Source organism: Anopheles merus, unplaced genomic scaffold (genome assembly GCF_017562075.2).
Source record: "Anopheles merus strain MAF unplaced genomic scaffold, AmerM5.1 LNR4000597, whole genome shotgun sequence".
NCBI lineage: Eukaryota > Metazoa > Arthropoda > Insecta > Diptera > Culicidae > Anopheles > Anopheles merus.
The window spans coordinates 10,549-33,191 of NW_024428177.1; the positions used below are offsets into that span (position 1 = coordinate 10,549).

Consider the following 22,643-nt stretch of genomic DNA (forward strand, 5'->3'; position numbering starts at 1 on the left):
TTTGTATTGAACAACGCAGCTGGCACAAGTGACCCATATAAAAAAAACAATCGCTATGAATGAGCGACCAAAAGCAAATACAGTGTGGTGTACAAAATGACAACTCATCGAAAATATAAGTGATGAACCGTTTGAAGGGCGAAAAAAAAAGTGTGATATAAAGCAATTATGTAAAAAAAGTGTTGTGACAACCTTCCTTAACGTGCAAAAATGCAACAACATTATGAATAAACCCTTAAGCGATCAGTTTGCAAACTAGAGCTACCTTGAAGTGAGGAACATCGCATCAACCCCAAAACTAAAGTAAACGGAAATAATGATGTCATGAGTAATGAGAAGCAGTGCAGTGAAACCATAAGCAATACCTATGTAGAAGTGATGTTCATCTGAAAGGTGATAGAATGAATGGCGAGACTACGGTATACGAGATGTGACTAGTGTGATTGAATGGAACAACCGTTCCCAACGTGGAAGACGACAAGACATCGAGCGACGACTGATGACACCCTACAACTTCACATTAAGCACCAATTAAACACCGAGCACCGGTAACGAGCGTTACACCATGAGCAGCAACAATAACAAATACATGCTATGTATTTAAACAAGGTACAAGGTTACATACGTAAATATGAAATTTTACTGATGAGGCTGCATAAATATGCAAAAACTATTCGAGAAATAGAAATATTAGATAAAATTTATGATCAGGTGAAACAGCTGAACAGATGTTATAGGCTTTGCGCGTTAACAACATTAAGGGATAATACTAAGGAAATATACGACGAAATACAAGAACTCCTACGAAAGCACGAATCGTCTATTAAAGATGAAATATTAACAAAGCTAGTTAAAAAGAGTAGATACGTATACTACGAAATAAATAAGTGCATAAAAATACACTTCGAGAGACATCCAGATTCGTTAAATACGACATTATCAGAGAACCAATTTGACATAACAATAGAAACGAAACCTGAAAAAATGGCTGACATTATGGAATTGATTAAATCACCACTTCTCTCATATCAAAGTATGATGGTAATGAGAAAGATTTAAAAGTGTGGTGTCAAATTTAAATGTATTAAAGAAAATAGTGAAGCCAGAGAATAGGGAAACAATAATAGAGCTAGTATTAGGACGTCTGACAGGTAAAGCGCGAGTTGTTGTAGGAGAAGCCCCAAACTCAATAGAAGATATAGTTAACAAACTACAAGACAGATGCAGCATAAAGGTAACACCAGAAATAGTAGTATCCAAAATGGATAATACGAAACAGACCGGAACAATAGAAGATTTCGGAAGCATTATAGAAAAACTAACGCAGCAACTTGAAGAAGCATACATAGCGGAAGAAATAACACCAGAAGTAGCCAGGAAAAAAGCAACTAAGTCTGGAATTAACGCATTGAGTTATGGACTTAAGGATGGAGAAACCAAAATAATAATGAGATCAAGTAAATTCGAAACCCTGCATGAAGCAATAGAACAAGCAGTAAAATTGGAACTAGAAGACGAAGAACGAAAAAAAAAAAAGAATGAACAGACAAAAATTTTATATTCAAACGCTACTAGGAACAATAGAGGGTATGGTAACAACTACCAGGGAAGGAACAATTACAATAGATTCTCAAATAATAATAATAATAGGTATCAGACACAAAACCCAGGTTCCCACCCGCAAAATATGGACATAACAATAACCGAAACAATAATAACTACAGAAATAACAACTCTAACAACACTACAAATCAGCACGCAAATCGACAAAATAATTCCAACAGAAATCAGTACGTACAATCCAGTCAGAGGAATAATAGCAATTTGCAAAATAATCGAGCGCCTATTCATAACACAGTAACAGCCGAAGAACAGAATAATTTTTTAGCCCACCCTCAAGCATCGGAAAATACCCAATACTAACCATAAATCCTGATGCAGATAATTTTGTTAAAGTAAAAATAGAAATTGCAAAGGAAATCTATAGCACACTCATCATAGATACAGGAGCAACCGTATCCGTACTTAAGCTAGTAAATTAAAACCAGGTTGCAAGATCAATACATCTAAAAAATTAACTTTGATAAGCTCTAGTGACCATGAATCAGAGACTTTAGGTACTGCTATGACAACAATTCACTTTGGCGATTATTCCATTATACACGAATTTCATATAATAGAAGACGTAGAATCCATTTTTTCTGACGGACTGTTAGGAAAAGACTTTATAAAGCACAGATGTATTGTTGATTATGTTAATTGGATGATATACTTCTCATCTGATAACGGATTGATTTCACATCCAATAGAAGACAATGTAAATGGAAATTATATTTTACCAAAACGAAGTGAAGTAGTTCGAAAAATAACCATACCAAACTTGACAGAGGATTCAATCATCTTATCAAAGGAAATCCAACCAGGAGTGTTTTGCGGGGAAACACAATAGTTTCAAAACGTAATCAGTATATCAAATTCATTAATACCACAGATAAAGATGTTTCTTTTGAAATAAAATCCTATACACCAGAAATCGAACCTTTAAGAGATTATGAGCAGCTACAGAGAAAACCAAACACAGCTATGGAACGAATTCAGAAAATTCATAACAAAATCCATATAGAAAATATTCCACAAATAGCAAGAGAAGAGTTAGAAAATCTTATCACAAAATTCTCGGATATATTTTGTTTAGAAGATGAACCGGTCTCTACTAACAATTTTTATACCCAGGAAATTTCATTGAAAGATAACATTCCTTCTTATATACCAAATTATAAACAAATACATTCACAAAGTGAGGAAATGCAATCGCAGGTAGAAAAGATGTTGAAAAATAACATTATTGAACATTCTGTTTCGTCATATAATTCACCGATACTATTAGTACCAAAGAAATCAGTTGAAGGCAAGAAGAAATGGCGTTTAGTAGTGGATTTTCGGCAGTTAAACAAGAAAATTTTACCAGACAAATTCCCTTTACCCCGCATAGACACGATACTAGATCAGTTAGGAAGAGCCAAATATTTCAGCACATTGGATTTGATGTCAGGGTTTCATCAAATCAAGCTTGATAAAAATTCCAGAAAATATACAGCTTTTTCCACGCCTACAGGTCACTATCAGTTTACAAGAATGCCATTTGGACTCAACATTAGCCCAAACAGCTTTCAAAGAATGATGGCTATCGCTATGGCTGGTTTAACACCAGAGCTAGCATTTGTATATATAGATGATATTATAGTTACTGGATGCAGTGCACGGCATCATATCAGTAATTTAGGTAAAGTTTTTGAAAGGCTAAGAAAGTATAACCTTAAACTAAATGCAGAGAAATGTTGTTTCTTTAAAACAGAAGTAACGTACTTAGGTCATAAAATAACAGATAAAGGAATTTATCCGGACGACGCGAAGTTTGACACAATTAAAAACTTCCCGATTCCTACTAATGCTGATGAAGCAAGACGTTTTGTCGCATTTTGTAATTATTATCGTAAATTTGTACAGAATTTTGCTAAGATAGCTAAACCAATTAATAATTTGATTAAGAAAATGTTAAGTTTGCATGGACTTCAGAATGTCAAGCAGCTTTTGATACATTGAAACAAAGCTTACTCTCCCCACAATTTTACAATATCCAGATTTTAAAAAGCAATTCATAATTACGACAGACGCATCGGATATGGCATGTGGTGCAGTGTTATCACAAATAACAGATGGAAACGATTTGCCAGTCGCATTTGCGAGTAAAAGTTTTACACCAGGGGAAAAGAATAAGCCAATTATCGAGAAAGAGCTTACAGCTATACATTGGGCAATTAATTATTTTAAACCTTATGTATATGGACAAAAATTTATAGTTAAAACAGATCATAGACCATTAGCATACTTATTTGGTATGAAAAATCCTACTTCTAAGCTTACTAGAATGAGACTAGATTTAGAAGAATTTGACTTTGAAATAGAATATTTAGCAGGTAAAGCTAATGTTGCGGCAGACGCACTATCAAGAGTAATCCTTAACTCAGATGACCTAAAAGCATCAATACCAAAATCCAAAACGATTTTAATGGTTAATACAAGAGCCATGGTTAAGAAAAATAACGAGAAAACTGATATAAACAAAGACGAACCAATCGCAACAACAGGGACTGATCACCCCGCGATGTGGAAAACAGATAGACCTTTAGAAGTGAGAAAAGTACTAAAAATAGGTACGCAGAGAATTAAGAACAACGTTGAATTCATAATATACAACCATTCATATAGTAAAGCACTAGGAAAATTTCTTTTGAGAAATGATGTAAATGGAAGTCAAGCATTAGAGTTTGCTCTTCTAGAAATGTGCAAAATCGCGAAACAATATGGAAGAAATAAGCTAGCATGGTCAGAAGAAGATCATTTATTCGAAGAATATTCCCAACAAACTATTAAGGAAATAGCCAACAGAGCCATTACCAAGTTTGAAATAATCCTGTTTACTCCAACTAGATGGATAACAACAGAAAAAGATAGGCTGAGAATAATTTCAGATTATCATATGACCCCTTCGGGAGGACATATAGGCCAGTACAGACTGTACCAGAAAATAAGGGAAAAATACAAATGGAAAAATATGAAAGATGATATCAAGAAATACGTACGAAATTGTAAAGCATGCATAGTTAATAAGACGACTAGACATACTAAAGAAAAAACAGTTGTAACTACAACACCGACAAAACCATTTAACATAATTTCAATCGACACAGTAGGACCTCTAACAAAAACTAACAAAAACAACAGGTATGCAATACCATACAATGTGACTTAACGAAATATATCGTAGTAATACCTATCCATAACAAAGAAGCAAACACTATAGCCAAGGCATTGGTAGAAAACTTCATCCTTACATTCGGAACATTTATAGAATTAAAATCAGATCAAGGACTAGAATATAACAATGAAATATTACACAAAATCTCAGAAATTTTAAAAATCAAACAAACTTTTAGCACAGCTTACCACCCACAGACAATAGGATCATTAGAGAGAAATCATAGATGTCTAAACGAATACCTAAGAAGCTATACAAACGAACATCATGATGACTGGGACGATTGGACAAAATTTTATGAATTTGTTTACAATACAACAGAACACTCAGACACAAACTACACACCATACGAACTAGTATTTGGTAGAAAAGCGAATTTACCACAAGATATATTTAAAACAAAAATTGAACCAGTTTATAATATTGACCAATATTATTTCGAAATGAAATATAAACTCCAAAAATCAAACGAAATTGCCAGAGAAAATTTGATAAAAGCAAAAATTAAAAGACAACAAATCTTAAATAAAGATACAGTACCACTCATTATAAACTTAGGAGATCAGGTATATTTGGAAAATGAAAATAGGAAAAAATTAGATCCAGTCTACATTGGACCTTTCACAGTAGTAAGTGATCAAGGCCTAATTGCGTAATACAAATAATACAACAAAGAAAATCTCTACAGTACACAAAAATAGATTAATTAAGTACACAGGAGAATAACTTCAATCATTGTAATTCATTACGTTATTCTATTAAAGGGGGGAGGTGTAGCATGCACATGCACATGCTATACTGTTTTCAATCAGTTCACACACATTTCTTATTACACTTAATTGTCAACACAACACAACACACAAAAAGACCAAATTCCAACCACTCAAGATACCAACACAACCCAAACCACATAAATAACCTTACGTCAGGAATTGTAAGTTAGCAGAAAAACCCTTATCCAAAAACACTTAAAACACAAGAGCGACACACAACCCCGGAGGTGCGAAAAAAACCTTACCCAGCACAAAACGCTTCAAGTGGGTAAAGCGTAAATACACAGCATTGCATAATAGCAACCAACAGAGACACCGTACCTCGTGTGTACAAACAGAACCGTAAGCGTAGGAAACAAAACACCGCGTAAGCATCAGAACCCAGAACTGACCTTACATAATAAGCACAACCATATGTAAACTCAAAACTTGACATTCAGCATAATTGACACAAAATAGAGAGTATAAATAAAACCAACTCCGATCATGGCAGGTCAGATTCGTTCGGACTGTCAGGATAGGACTATGCCCATCCTACATCTATCGAGTTCTCATTTAAAGAGTTTAGATATGTCCCCCTGCCCAAGGTAAGGCCTCTAAACTCCAACGTTTCCAGTAAGGGAAACCTCCTAAAGGTTTCTATGATCGCCTGGACGATCAAGTGTCGAACGTTCGCTTCGAAACAGTATCCACCTCAGTTCTACTTAATTCGGCAAACGATGACGAAGGCCACCCTGACCAACGCGAGTTCAAAACATACCACATGGCAACCGTAACAGTCATCAAACACATTACAGGACCACCAAAAAAGATGTTCATGCTGCATTAAAAGTGTCTCCAATGCACTTCGGACCACCAAACAGGATGTTCGCGCTGCATTAAAAGTGTCTCCAATGTACTTCGGACCACTAAAAGAGATGATCCCGCTGCATCAAAAGTGTCTCCAATGTACTTCGGACCACCAAAAAAGATGTCCCCGCTGCATCAGAAGTGTCTTTAATTTACTTCGGACCAACAAAAACAATGTTCCCGCTGCATCAAAAGTGTCTCCAATGTACTTCGGACCACCAAAAAAGATGTTCCCGCTGCATTAGAAATGTCTCTAATGTACTTCGGACCACCAAAAAAGATGTTCATGCTGCATTAAAAGTGTCTCCAATGTACTTGGGACCACCAAAAAAGATGTTCCCACTGCATCAAAAGTATCTGCAATGTACTTCGGACCACCAAAAAAGATGTTCATGCTGCATTAAAAGTGTCTCCAATGCACTTCGGACCACCAAACAGGATGTTCGCGCTGCATCAAAAGTGTCTGCAATGTACTTCGGACCACCAAAAAAGATGTTCCCACTGCATCAAAAGTATCTGCAATGTACTTCGGACCACCAAAACAGATGTTCTCGCTGCATCAAAAGTGTCTCCAATGTACTTCGGACCAACCAAAAAGATGTTCCCGCTGCATTAGAAATGTCTCCAATGTACTTCGGACCACCAAAAAAGATGTTCATGCTGCATTAAAAGTGTCTCCAATGTACTTGGGACCACCAAAAAAGATGTTCCCGCTGCATCAAAAGTGTCTCCAATGTACTTCGGACCACCAAAAAAGATGTTCATGCTGCATTAAAAGTGTCTCCAATGCACTTCGGACCACCAAACAGGATGTTCGCGCTGCATCAAAAGTGTCTCCAATGTACTTCGGACCACCAAAAAAGATGTTACCGCTGCGTCAAAAGTATCTGCAATGTACTTCGGACCACCAAAACAGATGTTCTCGCTGCATCAAAAGTGTCTCCAATGTACTTCGGACCAACAAAAAAGATGTTCCCGCTGCATTAGAAATGTCTCCAATGTACTTCGGACCACCAAAAAAGATGTTCATGCTGCATTAAAAGTGTCTCCAATGCACTTCGGACCACCAAACAGGATGTTCGCGCTGCATCAAAAGTGTCTGCAATGTACTTCGGACCACCAAAAAAGATGTTCCCACTGCATCAAAAGTATCTGCAATGTACTTCGGACCACCAAAACAGATGTTCTCGCTGCATCAAAAGTGTCTCCAATGTACTTCGGACCACCAAAAAAGATGTCCCCGCTGCATCAGAAGTGTCTTTACTTTACTTCGGACCAACAAAAACAATGTTCCCGCTGCATCAAAAGTGTCTCCAATGTACTTCGGACCACCAAAAAAGATGTTCCCGCTGCATTAGAAATGTCTCCAATGTACTTCGGACCACCAAAAAAGATGTTGATGCTGCATTAAAAGTGTCTCCAATGTACTTCGGACCACCAAAAAAGATGTTCATGCTGCATTAAAAGTGTCTCCAATGCACTTCGGACCACCAAACAGGATGTTCGCGCTGCATCAAAAGTGTCTCCAATGTACTTCGGACCACCAAAAAAGATGTTACCGCTGCGTCAAAAGTATCTGCAATGTACTTCGGACCACCAAAACAGATGTTCTCGCTGCATCAAAAGTGTCTCCAATGTACTTCGGACCAACAAAAAAGATGTTCCCGCTGCATTAGAAATGTCTCCAATGTACTTCGGACCACCAAAAAAGATGTTCATGCTGCATTAAAAGTGTCTCCAATGCACTTCGGACCACCAAACAGGATGTTCGCGCTGCATCAAAAGTGTCTGCAATGTACTTCGGACCACCAAAAAAGATGTTCCCACTGCATCAAAAGTATCTGCAATGTACTTCGGACCACCAAAACAGATGTTCTCGCTGCATCAAAAGTGTCTCCAATGTACTTCGGACCACCAAAAAAGATGTCCCCGCTGCATCAGAAGTGTCTTTACTTTACTTCGGACCAACAAAAACAATGTTCCCGCTGCATCAAAAGTGTCTCCAATGTACTTCGGACCACCAAAAAAGATGTTCCCGCTGCATTAGAAATGTCTCCAATGTACTTCGGACCACCAAAAAAGATGTTGATGCTGCATTAAAAGTGTCTCCAATGTACTTCGGACCACCAAAAAAGATGTTCATGCTGCATTAAAAGTGTCTCCAATGCACTTCGGACCACCAAACAGGATGTTCGCGCTGCATCAAAAGTGTCTGCAATGTACTTTGGACCACCAAAAAAGATGTTCTCGCTGCATCAAAAGTGTCTCCAATGTACTTCGGACCACCAAAATAGATGTTCATGCTGCATTAAAAGTGTCTGCAATGCACTTCGGACCACCAAACAGGATGTTCGCGCTGCATCAAAAGTGTCTGCAATGTACTTCGGACCACCAAAAAAGATGTTCCCGCTGCGTCAAAAGTGTATCCAATGTACTTTGGACCACCAAAAACAATGTTCCCGCTGCATCAAAAGTTTCTCCAATGTACTTCGGACCACCAAAAAAGATGTTCCCGCTGCATTAAAAGTGTCTCCAATGTACTTCGGACCACCAAAATAGATGTTCATGCTGCATTAAAAGTGTCTGCAATGCACTTCGGACCACCAAACAGGATGTTCGCGCTGCATCAAAAGTGTCTGCAATGTACTTTGGACCACCAAAACAGATGTTCTCGCTGCATCAAAAGTATCTGCAATGTACTTCGGACCACCAAAACAGATGTTCTCGCTGCATCAAAAGTGTCTCCAATGTACTTTGGACCACCAAAAAAGATGTTCCCACTGCATCAAAAGTGTCTCCAATGTACTTCGGACCACCAAAACAGATGTTCCCGCTGCATCAAAAGTGACTCCAATGTACTTCGGACCACTAAAAGAGATGATCCCGCTGCATCAAAAGTGTCTCCAATGTACTTCGGACCACCAAAAAAGATGTCCCCGCTGCATCAGAAGTGTCTTTAATTTACTTCGGACCAACAAAAACAATGTTCCCGCTGCATCAAAAGTGACTCCAATGTACTTCGGACCACTAAAAGAGATGATCCTGCTGCATCAAAAGTGTCTCCAATGTACTTCGGACCACCAAAAAAGATGTTGCCGCTGCATAAGAAGAGTCTCTAATGTACTTCGGACCACCGAAAAAGATGTTCCCGCTGCATTAAAAGTGTCTCCAATGTACTTCGGACCACCAAAAAAGATGTTGCCGCTGCATTAAAAGTGTCTCCAATGTACTTCGGACCACCAAAAAAGATGTTCCCACTGCATCAAAAGTATCTGCAATGTACTTGGGACCACCAAAAAAGATGTTCCCGCTGCATTAAAAGTGTCTCCAATGTACTTCGGACCACTAAAAGAGATGATCCCGCTGCATCAAAAGTGTCTCCAATGTACTTCGGACCACCAAAAAAGATGTTCCCACTGCATCAAAAGTATCTGCAATGTACTTCGGACCACCAAAACAGATGTTCTCGCTGCATCAAAAGTGTCTCCAATGTACTTCGGACCAACAAAAAAGATGTTCCCGCTGCATTAGAAATGTCTCCAATGTACTTTGGACCACCAAAAAAGATGGTCTTCCCTGCATCAAAAGTGTCTCCAATGTACTTCGGACCACTAAAAGAGATGATCCCGCTGCATCAAAAGTGTCTCCAATGTACTTCGGACCACCAAAAAAGATGTTCCCACTGCATCAAAAGTGTCTCCAATGTACTTCGGACCACCAAAAAGATGTTCCTGCTGCATCAAAAGTGTCTCCAATGTACTTCGGACCACTAAAAAAGATGTTCCCGCTGCATCAATAGTGTCTCCAATGTACTTCGGACCACCAAAAAAGATGTTCGCGCTGCATCAAAAGTGTCTGCAATGTACTTCGGACCACCAAAAAAGATGTTCCCGCTGCATCAGAAGTGTCTCCAATGTACTTTGGACCACCAAAAAAGATGTTCCCGCTGCATTAGAAATGTCTCCAATGTACTTCGGACCACCAAAAAAGATGTTCCCACTGCATCAAAAGTATCTGCAATGTACTTCGGACCACCAAAACAGATGTTCTCGCTGCATCAAAAGTGTCTCCAATGTACTTTGGACCACCAAAAAAGATATATCCGCTGCATCAAAAGTGTCTCTAACGTACTTTGGACCACCAAAAAAGATGTTCACGATGCATTAGAAGTGTCTCCAATGTACTTCGGACCACCAAAACAGATGTTCCCGCTGCATTAGAAGTGTCTCCAATGTACTCCGGACCACCAAAAAAGATATACCCGTTGCATCAAAAGTGTCTCTAATGTACTTCAGACCACCAAAAGAAATGTTCCCGCAGCATCAAAAGTGTCTTCAATGTACTTCGGACCACCAAAAAAGATGTTCTCGCTGCATAAGAAGTGTCTCCAATATACTTCGGACCACCAAAAAAAAAAAAAAAAATTCGCGCTGCATCAAAAGTGTCTCCAATGTACTTTGGACCACCAAAAAAGATGTTCCCGCTGCATCAAAAGTGTCTCTAACGTACTTTGGACCACCAAACAAGATGTTCACGATGCATTAGAAGTGTCTCCAATGTACTTCGGACCACCAAAAAAGATGTTCCCGCTGCATCAAAAGTGTCTCCAATGTACTTTGGACCACCAAAAAAGATGTTCCCGCTGCATTAGAAGTGTCTCCAATGTACTTTGGACCACCAAAAAAGATGTTCCCGCTGCATTAGAAGTGTCTCCAATGTACTTCGGACCACCAAAAAAGATATACCCGCTGCATCAAAAGTGTCTCCAATGTACTTCGGACCACCAAACAAGATGTTCCCGCTGCATTAGAAGTGTCTCCAATGTACTTCGGACCACAAAAAAAGATATACCCGCTGCATTAGAAGTGTCTCCAATGTCCTTTGGACCACCAAACAAGATGTACCCGCTGCATCAAAAGTGTCTCCAATGTACTTCGGACCACCAAAACAGATGTTCCCGCTGCATTAGAAGTGTCTCCAATGTCCTTTGGACCACCAAACAAGATGTACCCGCTGCATCAAAAGTGTCTCCAATGTACTTCGGACCACCAAAACAGATGTTCCCGCTGCATAAGAAGTATCTCCAATATACTTCGGACCACCAAAAAAGATGTTCGCGCTGCATCAAAAGTGTCTCCAATGTAATTTGGACCACCAAAAAAGATATACCCGCTGCATCAAAAGTGTCTCTAACGTACTTTGGACCACCAAAAAAGATGTTCACGATGCATTAGAAGTGTCTCCAATGTACTTCGGACCACCAAAAAAGATATACCCGTTGCATCAAAAGTGTCTCTAATGTACTTCAGACAACCAAAAGAAATGTTCCCGCAGCATCAAAAGTGTCTTCAATGTACTTCGGACCACCAAAAAAGATGTTCGCGCTGCATCAAAAGTGTCTTCAATGTACTTCGGACCACCAAAAAAGATGTCTCCGCTGCATCAAAAGTGTCTCCAATGTACTTCGGACCACCAAAAAAGATATACCCGCTGCATTAGAAGTGTCTCCAATATACTTCGGACCACCAAAAAAGATGTTCGCGCTGCATCAAAAGTGTCTCCAATGTACTTTGGACCACCAAAACAGATGTTCCCGCTGCATCAAAAGTGTCTCCAATGTACTTTGGACCACCAAAAAAGATATACCCGCTGCATCAAAAGTGTCTCTAACGTACTTTGGACCACCAAAAAAGATGTTCACGATGCATTAGAAGTGTCTCCAATGTACTTCGGACCACCATAAAAGATGTTCCCACTGCATCAAAAGTGTCTCCAATGTACTTCGGATCACCAAAAAAGATGTTCGCGCTGCATCAAAAGTGTCTCTAATGTACTTCAGACCACCAAAAGAAATGTTCCCGCAGCATCAAAAGTGTCTTCAATGTACTTCGGACCACCAAAAAAGATGTTCTCGCTGCATAAGAAGTGTCTCCAATATACTTCGGACCACCAAAAAAAAAAAAAATTCGCGCTGCATCAAAAGTGTCTCCAATGTACTTTGGACCACCAAAAAAGATGTTCCCGCTGCATCAAAAGTGTCTCTAACGTACTTTGGACCACCAAAAAAGATGTTCTCGCTGCATTAGAAGTGTCTCCAATGTACTTCGGACCACCAAAAAAGATGTTTTCGCTGCATCAAAAGTGTCTCCAATGTACTTCGGACCACCAAAAAAGATGTTCTCGCTGCATCAAAAGTGTCTCCAATGTACTTCGGACCACCAAAAAACTTGTTCCCGCTGCATCAAAAGTGTCTCCAATGTACTTCGGACCACCAAAAAAGATGTTCCCGCTGCATCAAAAGTGTCTCCAATGTACTTCGGACCACCAAAAAAGATGTTCCCGCTGCATCAAAAGTGTCTCCAATGTACTTCGGACCACCAAAAAAGATGTTCCCGCTGCATCAAAAGTGTCTCCAATGTACTTCGGACCACCAAAAAAGATGTTTCCGCTGCATCAAAAGTGTCTCCAATGTACTTTGGTCAACCAAATAAGATGTTCCCGCTGCATCAAAAGTGTCTCCAATGTACTTTGGTCAACCATAGAACATGATCCAGCTACATCAAAAGTGTCTCCAATGTACTTTGGTCAACCATAGAACATGATCCAGCTTCATCAAAAGTGTCTCCAATGTACTTTGGTCAACCAAAAACGATGTTCTCGCTGCATCAAAAGTGTCTCCAATGTACTTCGGACCACCAAAAAAGATGTTCCCGCTGCATCAAAAGTGTCTCCAATGTACTTCGGACCACCAAAAAAGATGTTCCCGCTGCATCAAAAGTGTCTCCAATGTACTTCGGACCACCAAAAAAGATGTTTCCGCTGCATCAAAAGTGTCTCCAATGTACTTTGGTCAACCAAATAAGATGTTCCCGCTGCATCAAAAGTGTCTCCAATGTACTTTGGTCAACCATAGAACATGATCCAGCTACATCAAAAGTGTCTCCAATGTACTTTGGTCAACCATAGAACATGATCCAGCTTCATCAAAAGTGTCTCCAATGTACTTTGGTCAACCAAAACGATGTTCTCGCTGCATCAAAAGTGTCTCCAATGTACTTCGGACCACCAAAAAAGATGTTCCCGCTGCATCAAAAGTGTCTCCAATGTACTTCGGACCACCAACTAAGATGTTCCCGCTGCTTCAAAAGTGTCTCCAATGTACTTCGGACCACCAAAAAAGATGTTCCCGCTGCATCAAAAGTGTCTCCAATGTACTTCGGACCACCAAAAAAGATGTTCCCGCTGCATCAAAAGTGTCTCCAATGTACTTTGGTCAACCAAATAAGATGTTCCCGCTGCATCAAAAGTGTCTCCAATGTACTTTGGTCAACCATAGAACATGATCCAGCTACATCAAAAGTGTCTCCAATGTACTTTGGTCAACCATAGAACATGATCCAGCTTCATCAAAAGTGTCTCCAATGTACTTTGGTCAACCAAAAACGATGTTCTCGCTGCATCAAAAGTGTCTCCAATGTACTTCGGACCACCAAAAAACTTGTTCCCGCTGCATCAAAAGTGTCTCCAATGTACTTCGGACCACCAAAAAAGATGTTCGTGTTGCATCAAAAGTGTCTCCAATGTACTTCGGACTACCAAAAAAGATGTTCCCGCTGCATCAAAAGTGTCTCCAATGTACTTCGGACCACCAAAAACTATGTTCCCGCTGCATCAAAAGTGTCTCCAATGTACTTCGGACCACCAAAAAAGATGTTCCCGCTGCATCAAAAGTGTCTCCAATGTACTTTGGTCAACCAAAAACGATGTTCTCGCTGCATCAAAAGTGTCTCCAATGTACTTTGGTCAATCAAAAAAGATGTTCCCGCTGCATCAAAAGTGTCTCCAATGTACTTCGGACCACCAAAAAACTTGTTCCCGCTGCATCAAAAGTGTCTCCAATGTACTTCGGACCACCAAATAAGATGTTCCCGCTGCATCAAAAGTGTCTCCAATGTACTTCGGACCACCAAAAAACTTGTTCCCGCTACATCAAAAGTGTCTCCAATGTACTTCGGACCACCAAAAAAGATGTTCCCGCTGCATCAAAAGTGTCTCCAATGTACTTCGGACCACCAAAAAACTTGTTCCCGCTGCATCAAAAGTGTCTCCAATGTACTTCGGACCACCAAAAAGATGTTCCCGCTGCATCAAAAGTGTCTCCAATGTACTTTGGTCAACCAAAAACGATGTTCTCGCTGCATCAAAAGTGTCTCCAATGTACTTCGGACCACCAAAAAACTTGTTCCCGCTACATCAAAAGTGTCTCCAATGTACTTTGGTCAACCAAAAAAGATGTTCCCGCTGCATTAAAAGTGTCTCCAATGTACTTCGGACCACCAAAAACGATGTTTCCACTGCATCAAAAGTGTCTCCAATGTACTTTGGTCAATCAAAAAAGATGTTCCCGCTGCATCAAAAGTGTCTCCAATGTACTTCGGACCACCAAAAAAGATGTTCCCACTGCATCAAAAGTGTCTCCAATGTACTTCGGACCACCAAAAAACTTGTTCCCGCTACATCAAAAGTGTCTCCAATGTACTTCGGACCACCAAAAAAGATGTTCCCGCTGCATCAAAAGTGTCTCCAATGTACTTCGGACCACCAAAACAGATGTTCCCGCTGCATCAAAAGTGTCTCCAATGTACTTCGGACCACCAAAAAAGATGTTTCCGCTGCATCAAAAGTGTCTCCAATGTACTTTGGTCAACCAAAAAAGATGTTCCCGCTGCATCAAAAGTGTCTCCAATGTACTTCGGACCACCGAAAACGATGTTCCCGCTGCATCAAAAGTGTCTCCAATGTACTTCGGACCACCAAAAAACTTGTTCCCGCTACATCAAAAGTGTCTCCAATGTACTTTGGTCAATCAAAAAAGATGTTCCCGCTGCTTCAAAAGTGTCTCCAATGTACTTTGGTCAACCAAAAAAGATGTTCGTGTTGCATCAAAAGTGTCTCCAATGTACTTCGGACTACCAAAAAAGATGTTCCCGCTGCATCAAAAGTGTCTCCAATGTACTTCGGACCACCAAAAAACTTGTTCCCGCTGCATCAAAAGTGTCTCCAATGTACTTCGGACCACCAAAAAAGATGTTCCCGCTGCATCAAAAGTGTCTCCAATGTACTTTGGTCAACCAAAAACGATGTTCTCGCTGCATCAAAAGTGTCTCCAATGTACTTCGGACCACCAAAAAACTTGTTCCCGCTACATCAAAAGTGTCTCCAATGTACTTCGGACCACCAAAAAAGATGTTCCCGCTGCATCAAAAGTGTCTCCAATGTACTTCGGACCACCAAAAAAGATGTTCCCGCTGCATCAAAAGTGTCTCCAATGTACTTCGGACCACCAAAAAAGATGTTTCCGCTGCATCAAAAGTGTCTCCAATGTACTTCGGACCACCAAAAACGATGTTTCCACTGCATCAAAAGTGTCTTCAATGTACTTTGGTCAATCAAAAAGATGTTCCCGCTGCATCAAAAGTGTCTCCACTGTACTTCGGACCACCAAAAAAGATGTTCCCGCTGCATCAAAAGTGTCTCCAATGTACTTCGGACCACCAAAAAAGATGTTCCCGCTACATTCGAAGTGTCTCCAATGTACTTCGGACCACCAAAAAAGATGTTCCCGCTGCATCAAAAGTGTCTCCAATGTACTTCGGACCACCAAAAAAGATGTTCCCGCTGCATCAAAAGTGTCTCCAATGTACTTCGGACCACCAAAAAAGATGTTTCCGCTGCATCAAAAGTGTCTCCAATGTACTTTGGTCAACCAAAAAGATGTTCCCGCTGCATCAAAAGTGTCTCCAATGTACTTCGGACCACCGAAAACGATGTTCCCGCTGCATCAAAAGTGTCTCCAATGTACTTTGGACCACCAAAAAAGATGTTCCCGCTGCATTAAAAGTGTCTCCAATGTACTTTGGTCAACCAAAAAAGATGTTCCCGCTGCATCAAAAGTGTCTCCAATGTACTTCGGACCACCAAAAAAGATGTTCCCGCTGCATCAAAAGTGTCTCCAATGTACTTCGGACCACCAAAAAAGATGTTTCCGCTGCATCAAAAGTGTCTTCAATGTACTTTGGTCAATCAAAAAAGATGTTCCCGCTGCATCAAAAGTGTCTCCACTGTACTTCGGACCACCAAAAAAGATGTTCCCGCTGCATCAAAAGTGTCTCCAATGTACTTCGGACCACCAAAAAAGATGTTCCAGCTGCATCAAAAGTGTCTCCAATGTACTTCGGACCACCAAAAAAGATGTTCCCGCTGCATCAAAAGTGTCTCCAATGTACTTCGGACCACCAAAAAAGATGTTCCCGCTGCATCAAAAGTGTCTCCAATGTACTTCGGACCACCAAAAAGATGTTTCCGCTGCATCAAAAGTGTCTCCAATGTACTTTGGTCAACCAAAAAGGATGTTCCCGCTGCATCAAAAGTGTCTCCAATGTACTTCGGACCACCAAAAAAGATGTTCCCGCTGCATCAAAAGTGTCTCCAATGTACTTCGGACCACCAAAAAAGATGTTCCCGCTGCATCAAAAGTGTCTCCAATGTACTTCGGACCACCAAAAAAGATGTTTCCGCTGCATCAAAAGTGTCTCCAATGTACTTCGGACCACCAAAAACGATGTTTCCACTGCATCAAAAGTGTCTTCAATGTACTTTGGTCAATCAAAAAAGATGTTCCCGCTGCATCAAAAGTGTCTCCACTGTACTTCGGACCACCAAAAAAGATGTTCCCGCTGCATCAAAAGTGTCTCCAATGTACTTCGGACCACCAAAAAAGATGTTCCCACTGCATCAAAAGTGTCTCCAATGTACTTCAGACCACCAAAAAAGATGTTCCCGCTGCATCAGAAGTGTCTCCAATGTACTTCAGACCACCAAAATAGATGTTCCTGCTGCATCAAAAGTGTCTCCAATGTACTTCGGACCACCGAAAAAGATTTTCCAGCTGCATCAAAAGTGTCTGCAATGTACTTCGGACCACCAAAAAAAATGTTCCCGCTGCATCAGAAGTGTCTTCAATGTACTTTAGACCACCAAAAAAGATGTTCCCACTGCATCAAAAGTGTCTCCAATGTACTTCAGACCACCAAAAAAGATGTTCCCGCTGCATCAAAAGTGTCTCCAATGTAATTTAGACCACCAAAAAAGATGTTCCCGCTGCATCAAAAGTGTCCCCCATGTAATTTGGACCACCAAAAAAGATGTTCCCGCTGCATCAAAAGTGTCTCCAATGTAATTTAGACCACCAAAAAAGATGTTCCCGCTGCATCAAAAGTGTCCCCCATGTAATTTGGACCACCAAAAAAGATGTTCCCGCTGCATCAAAAGTGTCTCCAATGTACTTCAGACCACCAAAAAAGATGTTCCCGCTGCATCAGAAGTGTCTCCAATGTACTTCAGACCACCAAAATAGATGTTCCTGCTGCATCAAAAGTGTCTCCAATGTACTTCGGACCACCGAAAAAGATTTTCCAGCTGCATCAAAAGTGTCTGCAATGTACTTCGGACCACCAAAAAAAATGTTCCCGCTGCATCAGAAGTGTCTCCAATGTACTTCGGACCACCGAAAAAGATTTTCCAGCTGCATCAAAAGTGTCTGCAATGTACTTCGGACCACCAAAAAAAAATGTTCCCGCTGCATCAGAAGTGTCTTCAATGTACTTCAGACCACCAAAAAAGATGTTCCCGCTGCATCAAAAGTGTCCCCCATGTAATTTGGACCACCAAAAAAGATGTTCCCGCTGCATCAAAAGTGTCTCCAATGTAATTTAGACCACCAAAAAAGATGTTCCCGCTGCATCAAAAGTGTCCCCCATGTAATTTGGACCACCAAAAAGATGTTCCCGCTGCATCAAAAGTGTCTCCAATGTACTTCAGACCACCAAAATAGATGTTCCTGCTGCATCAAAAGTGTCTCCAATGTACTTCGGACCACCGAAAAAGATTTTCCAGCTGCATCAAAAGTGTCTGCAATGTACTTCGGACCACCAAAAAAAATGTTCCCGCTGCATCAGAAGTGTCTTCAATGTACTTTAGACCACCAAAAAAGATGTTCCCACTGCATCAAAAGTGTCTCCAATGTACTTCAGACCACCAAAAAAGATGTTCCCGCTGCATCAAAAGTGTCTCCAATGTAATTTAGACCACCAAAAAAGATGTTCCCGCTGCATCAAAAGTGTCCCCCATGTAATTTGGACCACCAAAAAAGATGTTCCCGCTGCATCAAAAGTGTCTCCAATGTACTTCAGACCAACAAAAAAGATGTTCCCGCTGCATCAAAAGTGTCTCCAATGTACTTCAGACCACCAAAATAGATGTTCCCGCTGCATCAAAAGTGTCCCCCATGTAATTTGGACCACCAAAAAAGATGTTCCCGCTGCATCAAAAGTGTCTCCAATGTAATTTAGACCACCAAAAAAGATGTTCCCGCTGCATCAAAAGTGTCCCCCATGTAATTTGGACCACCAAAAAAGATGTTCCCGCTGCATCAAAAGTGTCTCCAATGTAATTTAGACCACCAAAAAAGATGTTCCCGCTGCATCAAAAGTGTCTCCAATGTACTTCAGACCACCAAAATAGATGTTCCTGCTGCATCAAAAGTGTCTCCAATGTACTTCGGACCACCAAAAAAGATGTTCCCGCTGCATCAAAAGTGTCTCCCATGTATGTAAGAAAGGAAAAGCGCTAGTGGTAGTGAGAGAGAGAAATAACGGTAGCGAGATCAGGAGAACGAGAGCGAACTAGGAACGAGTAGCGAGAGAGAGAACGCGCAGCGTTAAAATCGGGAGCGCGGGTTAAGCGCGGGGAGTTGAATTCGGACCGCGAAGCGAATAACATGTTGTGAACGAAAGTAATCAATAAAGCGTTATTTGTCTTAAAACGAATAAAAGACTCCACATTTGGTGTCAGAAGTGGGATGAAAATCCCGACAACAGTGCGTGTAGCTGTGGGATGAACATCCAGACAACAGTGGTTTTACGTGTAGCTGTGGGATAAACATCCAGACAACATTGGTTTTACGTGTAGCTTGTGGAATTAACAAGAGTGATTAGAACGTTCAGTAGATTGATCTAAGAAAATCAATTGAAGTGAGGGAAAAGTGATCCCGTGACTAATTGATTTGAGGTGATCAGAGTTAGACTCAAATTTCTGTGGAGTGAAAGTCAGTCAAAGTGAAGGAAAGTGTTCGTTCCTGTGACCGATTGATTTTCGCCAAACAAGTTGACTGATCAAAAATGGATGAGCTGGAGCAGCGCATTCTTGATCTGTGTGAAGAATTCACTAAGACTGGCCTAGCGAAAAGGTGCCAGCAAAAAGGGTTGCCCTCAACGGGAACCAAAGAAGAAATGGCAAGAGCACTAGTGGAAAGTAAAGAAATATCCAGCGCGAATGATTCTACAATGGATCAATTTCATGACGCGGATGAAAAATCTGAAGCGGCAGCTAGCAGTGCAGCAGCGAAAGTGGAACCGAGCATAGTGCAGCAGCCCTACTCCTTTAGGGACGTGGAAGAGGGAATTGAGGCGTTTTGTGCAGATGGCTCAGTAGATTTTGCTGCGTGGCTGACAGATTTTGAGGAAGTTGCGACCATGGCGGGATGGTCAGATGAACAAAAATATGTGATGTGTCGAAAAAAGTTGGTGGGCACAGCGAGAAGTTTTTTGCTAACGATGCGTGGGGTCTCATCGTTCAGGGCTCTTCGCAAGGCGCTAGTAGCAGAATTCGGTGAAAAAGTGCGTCCGATGGACATTCATCGTCAACTTGCATCACGACGACGAAAAAAAGTGGAATCTGCTTTGGATTTCATTTACTCTATGCAGCGAATTGCCAAACAGATTGACCTTGACGAAGAAAGTGTGTGTGAGTACATTGTTGATGGTATCGCGGAGAGCGAAGCGCAACGCTCGGCATTGTACGAAGCGCGCACGGTGAGAGAGTTGAAAGAAAAAATTGCCTGGCAAGAGCGTGCAGCGCAGAAACAAACACGTGCGGTGAGATCTGCATGGCACGAGCGCGCGGGGCAGAAAGAGAACAAAAGTTTGCCGGTTCAAGACACAATTCCTGTGAAAAATGCAACAAAAGCGCGGTGTCTTAATTGTGGTGTGATGGGACATATGGTACGGAATTGTCCAGAACAAAGAAGTGGACCACGGTGTTTTCAGTGCAACGAGTTTGGGCATCGTGCGAATCAGTGTGGGCAAAGGAATAAACAACAACCGGGTACAAGTGCAAACCTGATAAACCATGTCCAAGCTGAGCTACCGACAAAAATGGTCCAGTTGGGGGGAAAAAATATAAAAGCGGTTATTGACACAGGCAGCGAAGTGTCGATTGTCCGTCAAGACACTTTTCAAGATTTAGGGTGTGTACAGCAAAGGATCGAACAATCCATACAACAATTGCGTGGTTTTGGTGGAATCATACAAAAGCCGATAGGCGAATTGGTAACAAACATTGGCATCGATGAAGTTGAATACGAAATCAGTTTGTTGGTGGTCTCTCCAAATTCGATGAAGGTTCCTATGCTGGTAAGCATGAATTTTCTTCGAAGTGTTTGTTACGCTATAACCAACGCTGGAGTGCAGATTTCTAAGAAAAAAAAGTGACAATGAGGAATTGGGTAGCGATCACGAAAGTGCTGTGTATAAGATTGATTGTGAACAAATCCAAGAACTGGAAGTGCCGGAGAAGTTTCGAGACAAGGTACAAGCGCTGAAAAGTCAATACGAAGCTTCAGTGGTGGATAATTACGAAGACAATTGTCCCATCCAAATGAAGATAGTGTTGGAAGAAAACGCGTCACCTTTTCGGCATACGCCCCGTCGCTTGCCTTTAACGGAGGAAGAAGCAGTCGAAAACCATGTAGGGGAATGGTTGAGGAAGGGAATTGTTCGTCCATCGACGTCAGACTTTGCAAGTCGCGTTGTGGTAGTGAAGAAGAAAGACGGCACTAGTCGGATTTGTATCGACTTTCGGAAACTGAATACAATGGTTCTAAAGGATGGGTTTCCAGTTCCATTGTTAGAAGAAGTTTTAGAGAAACTTCAGAGTGCAAAGGTGTTTACCGTTATGGATTTGGAAAACGGTTTTTTTCATGTGCCGATAGAAGAAGCTAGCCGCAAGTATACCGCATTCGTTACAAAATCGGGATTATTTGAATTTAATCGTGTGCCATTTGGACTATGCAACTCGCCAGCGGTGTTCATAAGGTTTGTGAATTATGTTTTTCAAAATTTGTTAAGAGAGAATGTGTTGCATATTTACATGGACGATATCGTGGTTTGTGGTAGTACGGCTGAGGAGTGTTTAGAAAAAATGGGGAAAGTGTTTGAAGTAGCAGCCCAAAATGGATTAAAAATAAAGTGGAAAAAGTGTCGTTTCCTTCAAACATCGATTGAGTTTTTGGGACATCATATTGAAAACGGATCGATTTGGCCTGGACAAGAAAAAGTTAGTGCGGTGAAAAATTTCCCTATACCGAAAAACATAAGAGCGGTGCAAGCGTTTTTGGGTTTGACAGGATTTTTTAGGAAATTTATAAAAGGATATTCTATTATGGCCAAGCCTCTTACTGACTTGCTGCGGAAGGAGGTAGATTTTAAAATGGGTAGTGTAGAAATCGAAGCCTTTAATGATTTGAAAAGTGCGTTAGTGAAAGAACCGGTGCTCAAAATATACGATCGAAAAACTAAAACAGAAGTGCACACGGATGCTTCCATCAAAGGGTTTGGGGCAACAATGTTACAATGGTTTGATGGAGAGCTGCATCCCGTATATTTTTGGAGCAAGAAGGCAACCGATGCAGAGGCCAAACATCACAGCTATGTGTTGGAAGCAAAGGCTATTTATCTTGAGTTGAAAAAATTCAGGCATTATCTCCTGGGGATAAAGTTTAAGCTTGTGACCGACTGTAATGCATTCAAACAAACATTGAAGAAAGCAGACGTTCCGCGAGAGGTGGTGCAGTGGGTTATTTGCTTGGAGGAGTTTAGTTTTGAGGTGGAACATCGTGCCGGAGACCGATTGAAACATGTCGATTGTCTCAGTCGATATCCACAGTTAACAATGATGGTGACATGTGAAGTGACGGCTCGTGTTAAAAGAAATCAACAAAGGGACGATTCGATAAAGGCGATAGTTGAAATTCTTAACACCAGACCGTACGAAGATTACAAGATGAAAGGAGAACTTTTATACAA

The 22,643-nt window shown here is 40.9% G+C and overlaps 1 protein-coding gene across 1 annotated transcript; it reads left to right on the forward strand.

Annotated features, from left to right (window-relative positions):
* Nucleotides 1-19,387: 19,387 nt before the first annotated feature.
* LOC121602736 lies at nt 19,388-21,050 on the forward strand. The gene has a single exon (XM_041931497.1). The coding sequence runs from the start codon at nt 19,680-19,682 to the stop codon at nt 21,048-21,050; it is 1,371 nt and encodes a 456-aa protein (XP_041787431.1). The 5' UTR covers nt 19,388-19,679.
* Nucleotides 21,051-22,643: the final 1,593 nt, after the last annotated feature.

Coding starts and splice junctions, on each gene's coding strand:
- LOC121602736 (XM_041931497.1), top strand. CDS start 19,680: ATGGATGAGCTGGAGCAGCGCATTCTTGATCTGTGTGAAGAATTCACT.